Below are 7,813 nucleotides of genomic sequence, written 5' to 3'. Positions count from 1 at the left end.
TGTTTTTGTTGTTAGGCTTAAATAATAATGTATGTTTACTGTCGTGCTTGTAGTAGAAAAGATAGTAGAAAAAAGATAGTAGATGGATACGTTTTAACATATAAAACTGAGCTTTTTTATTCATGTGAGGACACAAACATGAATGTGAGTCACTCTCTTAAAAATGTCTCCTATTTAACCAGCTTGCACTGCGTCTTTAAGTCTCTTGCTCCATCTGTAAAATGGGATATGGAGATGACAGTAATTGGGATTGTTATGAAATGTTATGAAAATACATTTTACAGGTTCTGTAATAATTTGATACTCTGAGTGCTATACCATTTGGTTTTTTGGTCCCTCGTACCTTATAAAATGAAAACATTTGACCGAAAATAAAACCCCCAAATATTAGAACCCTGGCCATTCGTTACTCTGGGGCAGGTTTTTGAAGAGTACTGTGTTGACGGATAACATGCAAAATTTTTCTTCGATGGTTGAACATTTGAAAAGCAGCAGGAGGGCTTGTTAAACGTGCAGAATCGCTAGGCCCTGGCTGCAGAGATTTTGAAATGTACGCTGTAATCCACCGGGGTTCAGAAAAGCTGTGAACACTTATATTTGCCTTTAATTGGCTGCTGTCTAGCGGAGCTTGGAATTCCGTTTTCACCAGGTGCTGCTGATGGCGGCCAGCCTAAGGCCCACCCTTTGAGAACCGTGACCTGGGCCTGTAGCCTCTAGCGTGCAGCGTGCACAGTTGAGCGTAGCTGGAAGACGTTGACAATTCTGTTTACAGTTTCATGGAGAGCAAGTGCGACTCCACTCCCAGTTGGTGTGCTGGAGGCTTCATCAGGTCTGTGTGTCGGGTTGTCACACGTCGCAGACTTAGAGAGCTACTCTAAAAGAAGAGTGGAGTGGGAGTCCTCAGGCAGAGGATCTGCCTCTGGTGCCTTCCCTCCTTTGCTTTAAGCGAGGCATGATTTTGGTGCCTGGTAAGTTGCTTACATAATCCAAAAACTATTTTTGCAAAATGGACAAGTGGGTTAGAAAATTCTAAATTCCCATGGGGCACCTGGGTGGCTCAGTGGTTAAAGCCTCTGCCTTCGGCTCAGGTCATGATCTCAGGGTCCTGGGATCGAGCCCCGCATCGGGCTCTCTGCTCACAGCAGGGAGCCTGCCTCCTCCTCCTCTCTCTCTCTGCCTGCCTCTCTGCCTACTCGTGATCTGTCTATCAAATAAATTAAAAAAAAAAAAAAAGAAAATTCTAAATTCCCTACAGTGGAGGTGAATAAGGGTGATTCCAGCCGAGCAACAGAAAATGGTAGAACCGATGCTTCTGGCACGATGGAGGTCTTCGTTAGCCGTAAACAAAAAGCTAAGGCCATCTAATCAACTCTAACAAGAAATCCCCCCAAATTAGAAATGATCATGAAGATGATAGGAAATACGGATTTACGTCCAGTGCAGTTAATGATGCAGCTGGTAAGCCTCATCTCTCAGCACGGATCTTTTTAATTTGGTGCATTTTTTTAGAGATTAATGATGGTACGAAGCCATCAAAGTTAACATTTTAAAATGAATTGTTTATACATTTTTAAGGTTATGTGTTTTAAATTCTTTTAAAGGGAAACATTTTTAAAAAGTTGCCTCATTTGATCATAATCTTTATAAGTCACAAATCCCAGTCCTCTGGCCACAGCAAAGATTTTTCTGTACCCTGACTTACTGCACTTTATTCTTTTCTGTCTGAGCAGTATGCTGCAAGTAAGTAATCATTCTGTGAAGCAGCAGGTCTTCAGCCTCAAGAATAAGTAAACCATTTTGTGTGTGGGGAGGGTGGGTGTGGGCATTAAAACATTAATTTTTTTAAAGATTTTATTTATTTATTTGACAGAGATCACAAGTAGGCAGAGAGGCAGGCAGAGAAAAGGCGGGGGGGGGGGGTGGCGGCGGGAAGCAGGCTCCCTGCTGAGCAGAGAGCCCGATGCGGGCTCGATCCCAGGACCCTGGGATCATGACCTGAGCCGAAGGCAGAGGCTTTAACCCACTGAGCCAGTTAGGCGCTCCAAAACATTAATGTTTTATAGGTAAAATCTTATGTTTTGCACCTGACCGAAAAAACCACCAATCCTCCAAGCAGTGTTTTATGTTTTATATAACACATTGAAGACTGGCCCCTTTTCTTTTTTCTTTCTTTCTTTCTTTCTTTCTTTTTTTTTTTTTTTTTTTTGCCTCTAATTACTGCACAGGAATTCTTTCACCATATGACTTACAAAACTGCAAACTTTTCATTGAATTTTTATCACCAAAGCATGAATAATGGATTCGGTTCTGAAATGTCACTGTGAACATCAAATGGTTTTACATAATGCATTCTTGCTGGAGTTTCAAGAAGACAGCAATCCGGGAAGCAGCAGAGACAAAAGTTTGGAAAGGAAACTTGTCATTTGATACAAACTTGTCATTTACCTAGGAGGGATAAAATAAGTAGCAGAAGAATAAGTGGAAAGACTGAGAAATGAAAGTTTTTTTTTTTTAAACCATAAATAGGAAAAAAAAAAAAAAAGCAAAAGTAGTACACTTGCCACTGAGGACAAGTAGGGAAAAAGCCAGAAGGTAGCCAAAAACAAATGATCTGGGTCGGGAGGAAGGGAAATTAGAAACCTTCTAAGATTAGGAATTAAGTCTGAAACTGCAGTGAAATGATTTCACAATTTGGAACCATTGTAAATATATAATAAGTCTCAGGGACTATTGGGAACATCTTTGGTGTTTTCTGATTGGGGATCTTGAAGTAGAAACGTGATGCTATTAAAATTCTAACTTTCAGTGCTCTATTAGTTTATGACAGCGCCCGTCCTTCCAGTGTCCCTTTCTCTTGGGTTTGGGGATAAATCCAGCTGCATGAAGTGTTTAACCCTCTTATGGAATATGCTGTTACTTGTCTGCCCAACAAATGTTTTCCTGTTCTTCTTGCTGATAGAACACTCATTTTACTTTCCTCCAGGTAGAGTGTATTCTTCCAAGGTCTCTTGATCACAGGGAGGATGGGCCTCATCTCAGCCCCATGGAATTAAGCATGACTAGCTGAACGCAGCCTTGGCAATCCCAATCCCTTTAGCTAGTGATTGGTCAGGGGCAAGCATGTGTAATAGTTTTCTATTGCCGATGTAACAAATTAGCGCAGTTATTATTTCACAGTTTTGTAGGCCCTGAGTTTCGGTTGGTATGCTTGGTTTTTTTGCTCTTTTATAAGGACAGAACGGCTGTCAGCTGGCTGGGCCCTGACCAAGATACTATGGGAAGGATCTGCTTCCAAGATAATACAGATTGTGGACAGAATCCAGTTCCTTGTGGTTGTAGGACTGAGGTCCCCATTTCCTTGCTGGCCTGGCTGTCAGCTGGGGGATGCTTCTAGCTTCTAGAAGCCTCTCTCCAGACCCTGCACACAGACTCTTACCTCTCTGAGCCAGCAACAGTATGTCAAATCCTTTACACTTCCAATCTTTTTGATTTCTTCTGCTCAATCTCTCTTGCTCTGGCCAGAGTAGATGTTCTGGTTTTTTGTTTGCTGGTTTTGTATTCAGACCTTGTTTGAAGGAGCCCACAGCTGTATACCAGACTATAGATACTGGGAGGCCAGCTTCATTGTTCCCTTTCCTCTTTTAACAACCACCAAGATCAGTGTTCAGATCTGATGGGAAAGGGAACCAGAGGGTTGGATATTTTATTCTTAAGGAATTGCATGGTTATATTGGACCCCTAGATATTTTATTTTGAGGTCTGCAAACTTCATTATTCCTGCATATTCACAGTTTCCAAAGGTTAGAGTGTGGATTATCTTTGGGGGCCCATTATTCTGCCCCCTATAGTATGCAGTCCATGTATGATCAAAGAAACAAGAAGGAGTCCATTGGGAACCTCATTTCCTGGATGAGAAGGCAGAGACTCTGCTCCTTTTTTTCCAGCTAGAGACACTAGTATGGGGACAAGATATCTGGAGCAGCTGCAGCAGCCATCTTGTAACCAGGAGACATCAAGAATGAGGACAAAAAGTCAACGTACAAAGGGTGGTGGAGTGGGAGGAGTGGAAAGCACCTGGGTTCTCGATGACATTTTTGAACAGTAGAACCAATACCAATGATGGCTTTTGTCTGGATGGCTTGTCAGTTGAGGAAAAATCACTTTTTTTTTAGAGCAGTCTGTCTAGTTTTCTGTCATTGGCAACTAAAACCAGTTCTGAATGATAGGTGCTCCTAGCCTTGATTTCTGTAGCTCTACTGTAGGATAGACCTCTGCTTTTCTGTGCTTAAAATGTTGTATTGACTAATCTGATTAAATTCATTTATACTGTAATTCATAATAAACATCTTCACACCAATCTTAGCTTCACCTTGAGACTGTGCTCAGGATTACAGAGTCCAGGAAGGGGGTCCAGGGGTCAGAAAACTATAGCCCGTGAGCCAAATCCTGCTGGCATAAGCCAGGGGAGCTAAGGAAGGTTTTTAGATTCTCAAAGGGTTGTTTAAAAAACAAAAAACAAAAACAAACCAGAGCAAAAAAAGAATAAGTGATCAGAGACCATGTGTGACTACAAAGTAGAAAATATTTATTATCTGGTCCTTTATAGAAAAATCTTTCCAACCCCTGCACCCGTCATCCAGAGGACTGCTCCTACCAAAAAGCTGAGATGAATTTTACTAAGGAAAAAGTCATTCGGACAGTATTTAATACCTTTGAGAAATTATTATAGATCACCACGTAATGCTTTTGGCACAGGTGAAGATGAATTCTACCTTCAAATTAAGTTTCTTTTCAGCTCAACGTTTATTAGATTTCTATTATTACAAGACTATAGAAGACCCTGGAATTACATAATGAATAAAACAGGGCCTTAATGTAGCTGAAAATCGCTTCAGGGAGTCATCTTCTCTGGGAGAAACGATCCATGCAGTATTCCAAGCAAAAGAGAAGGGCCTGTATAAAAAGGATTTCATGCAAAATTTTTATGTATCCACCTTTTTCTAAGTATTTGGAGGCAAGGATGGACAGTGTGTGGTTGGAATTATTGCCTGTAACTCAAGATGAGAAAGGTAGAAAAGGAATGAACAACCATTTAATAGATATTTTATAGTAAGTAATTATTACATCAATCCCCAAAGGCAAGTGCTGTTCTGTAGTTTCTGCATCAGGTCATACCCCAGTGCCCATATTGTTTTCACTAAACCAAACTGCCTCCCAAAGGGAAGTCACGGCTGAAGATAAAAGATTAGGGAATGATTCACAAATCCCTCAAACTCTGGGGCAGCAGATGGGGAAAGACTATAGAATAAGAGAAGAGGGTAAAACAAAACCAGAAGGACTGCTTCTGTTTAACCGTGGAAAGATGAAGGCAAGCTAGTGAAAAACTCTAAAAACAAGTGATCAGAATGTATAAAGAGAATTAAGATAACTAAGGTGGCTTCATGGAGGCTAAGAAATTCAAGTTTTAAAAGCTTTAGTACCGGGGCACCTGGGTGGCTCAGTGGGTTAAAGCCTCTGCCTTCGGCTCAGGTCATGATCTCAGGGTCCTGGGATCGAGCCCCGCATCGGGCTCTCTGCTCAGTGGAGAGCCTGCTTCCTCCTCTCTCTCTCTCTGCCTGCCTCTCTGCCTACATGTGATCTCTGTCTGTCAAATAAATAAATAAAATATTAAAAAAAAAAAAAAAGCTTTAGTACCTTCAGGCAGGGTGAATAAGATGAAATAGTTGAATTTGGCCAAGAAGAGATACTTTACATTGTTGTCCAATTTGCTAGCTATTAGCCACATGCAGCTATCTAAATTTAATCAAAACCAAATAAAAATAAAAATTCAAAATTCAGTTCCTTCGTTGTACTGGCCACACTTGAAATACTCAAAAGCCACATATGGTCAGGTGGCTACCATACTGGACAACTAACACATTTCATCATCGTAGAAAGCTCCGGTGGAGTGTTTCTGAATGCATCTAGCTGTGCAGAAGAACACAATGGCGAGACTGAGCAGGTTTTCCCTTATACTCTCTCAGGTCGTTGGCGGTGTGTGTCTAACCTCTCCCGCTTGCACTTGGCTCTTCACTGTTGCAGTTCAACCTCAGCCTCATCCTCTCCCTCTTGGACTATTGCAGTGTCTGCCCATCTGCCCCCCAACTTCTGTACTTGCCTCCTTCTAACCTGTTCTTCAGGGGCCAATTTTCCTAGGCCAGCCAGCCCCACCTCTTACCGCCCGTCCACTGTGACCGGGTACCCGCATGGGGCCCCTGCATGCATCGGCACTCCAGGAAGTGATGTCCTCCTCACTCCCGTTGCCTCCCCCGCACTCACACAGCTCACAAAACAATGTAGACAGAATGGTGACAGTACATTCACGTCCCACACGTGACATTAGAGCGAAAACAATGGCTAATCAGCATCCTCTCCTGTGTCTTCTGGTCTGTTAACCAAATCTTTTTCCTTTCCTTCTGCCACTGCTGGGTCCTACTTAATAGTTTGTTACCTTGTATTTAAGCACCGCACCAGCCTGTTAGTCTTCTTACTTTCACTCTCTCCTCCCACCTTCCACCAGTAGCTCGGTCACATAGCACCATTTCCCCCAGGGCCCTCTCAGACCTACACAAGAGAATGGTTTCTATAATTACAGAGAGAGTCCTCTGTGACTTGGGGCAGCCCATCTTTCCTGCATCCACCATCACCCCACCCCCCGCACCTTGCACACATCATCCTGCCCCTGTGTGATCCCCCCCACTTCCCAGGCACACTCATGCATATTCCCTTTCCTTTCCTCTCTGTCGCCCGGGCGCGAGGTCACCTTTCAGACCCCCAGGGTCCTCTACCGTTCCTCTAAGAAGATTCAGGAGGAAAGATGTACCAAGCTGAAGGAGGGGAGGCATCACTGTGCGACCAAGGGACACAACGGGCTTGACAGTGACCATGTGGGGAGTCACTAGAAGTCAGATGCACTCCCAGCCCTTACTATTCCCGCAAATAAATAACCAAGTCCAAGATAACGCAGTGGCTCACGGGCCTAAACGAGGCTGCGCAAGAAGACGAGAGTCCTGGGCGGCGAAGGGGATTGTGGGAGCGCCCCCTCTTCGCCCCGCAGGCTCACGGGAAATGTAGTGCAGCTTCCTCCAACATGGCTGCGCCCAGGTGAGGCTGTGCGGGTACCCGCCGCTGCTTTGGGGGACAAACTGGTGAGCCTGGCGAAGGCGGGTTGTCGGCCTGGCGAGAGTCCAGCCTGAGCCGCGGCGGAGATTTGTGGCGGTTCAGACTGGCAGGCGGCATGGCTGCAACCCCGCGTTCTCATGTCGGTCTCTCCCGGGTGGGCCTGAGGCCAGAGCGAGGGCAGGGACGGCTGGAGCGGGCACCTGGGCTGGTCCGTGGGCGGCGGGTCCTGTCGGTGTATGGGGAGCACTTGTGTGTGTTCGGTACGGATGCTCATGTGTGTGTGTCACTCTTCTGTTTCCTTTGGGGTTGGGGACGGGCGATCGCCGCCTGGGGAGGATTAGTCTGGCGCTGCCCGGGCTTGTCTGACCTGTGCCAGTGCAGCGAGGGAAAGGCGCTGCTGGTGGTCTTCGGAGTCACGCGGCTGAATGTTGCTGTGCTAGCGTTTGAGTACTCCCTGAGGCTCTTTGGCCTCTAGGAGTGTCAGGTTGTGGTTTCAGTTGATTTTATTTCACAGATATTTACTGAGTACCTACTGTATGCCAGGCACTCAAGTCTCTGACCTCAAGCCAACGACAGTTTTCTGAGCGAACCCAACACACAAATGGGTAATTTTAATACAGTCTGAAAACAGCAGAGATAGAGGCACACACAA

The 7,813-nt window shown here is 44.6% G+C and overlaps 1 protein-coding gene, 1 long non-coding RNA gene and 1 other non-coding gene across 6 annotated transcripts in view; 1 reads left to right on the top strand and 2 right to left on the bottom strand.

The window, feature by feature from the left end:
• Positions 1–3,564: 3,564 nt before the first annotated feature.
• On the bottom strand, positions 3,565–3,695 carry LOC125080290 (small nucleolar RNA SNORA61). The gene has a single exon (XR_007121313.1). It is a non-coding gene; the product is annotated as a small nucleolar RNA SNORA61 (small nucleolar RNA).
• A 1,089-nt stretch (positions 3,696–4,784) lies between these two features.
• Positions 4,785–7,061, bottom strand: LOC125079064 (uncharacterized). Its single transcript, XR_007121035.1, has 3 exons — positions 6,924–7,061; positions 6,491–6,603; positions 4,785–4,953 (listed from the first exon to the last, which is right to left on the bottom strand). It is a non-coding gene; the product is annotated as an uncharacterized LOC125079064 (long non-coding RNA).
• The window catches only part of ALKBH8 (alkB homolog 8, tRNA methyltransferase), a 55,010-nt gene continuing 54,240 nt past the window's right edge, over positions 7,044–7,813 (top strand). The window contains exon 1 of one of the 4 annotated variants that reach the window (XM_047692410.1): positions 7,044–7,143. In XM_047692410.1, coding sequence (XP_047548366.1) covers positions 7,130–7,143 — 14 coding nt within the window. In that variant the 5' untranslated portion in view covers positions 7,044–7,129. The other 3 variants (XM_047692415.1, XM_047692414.1, XM_047692411.1) reach the window with 3 other exon arrangements.

The sequence above is a fragment of the Lutra lutra genome, chromosome 10, assembly GCF_902655055.1.
Source record: "Lutra lutra chromosome 10, mLutLut1.2, whole genome shotgun sequence".
Lineage (NCBI taxonomy): Eukaryota > Metazoa > Chordata > Mammalia > Carnivora > Mustelidae > Lutra > Lutra lutra.
Note: the sequence above shows the minus strand (reverse complement) of the source record. Positions and strands in the feature narration are given on the sequence as shown.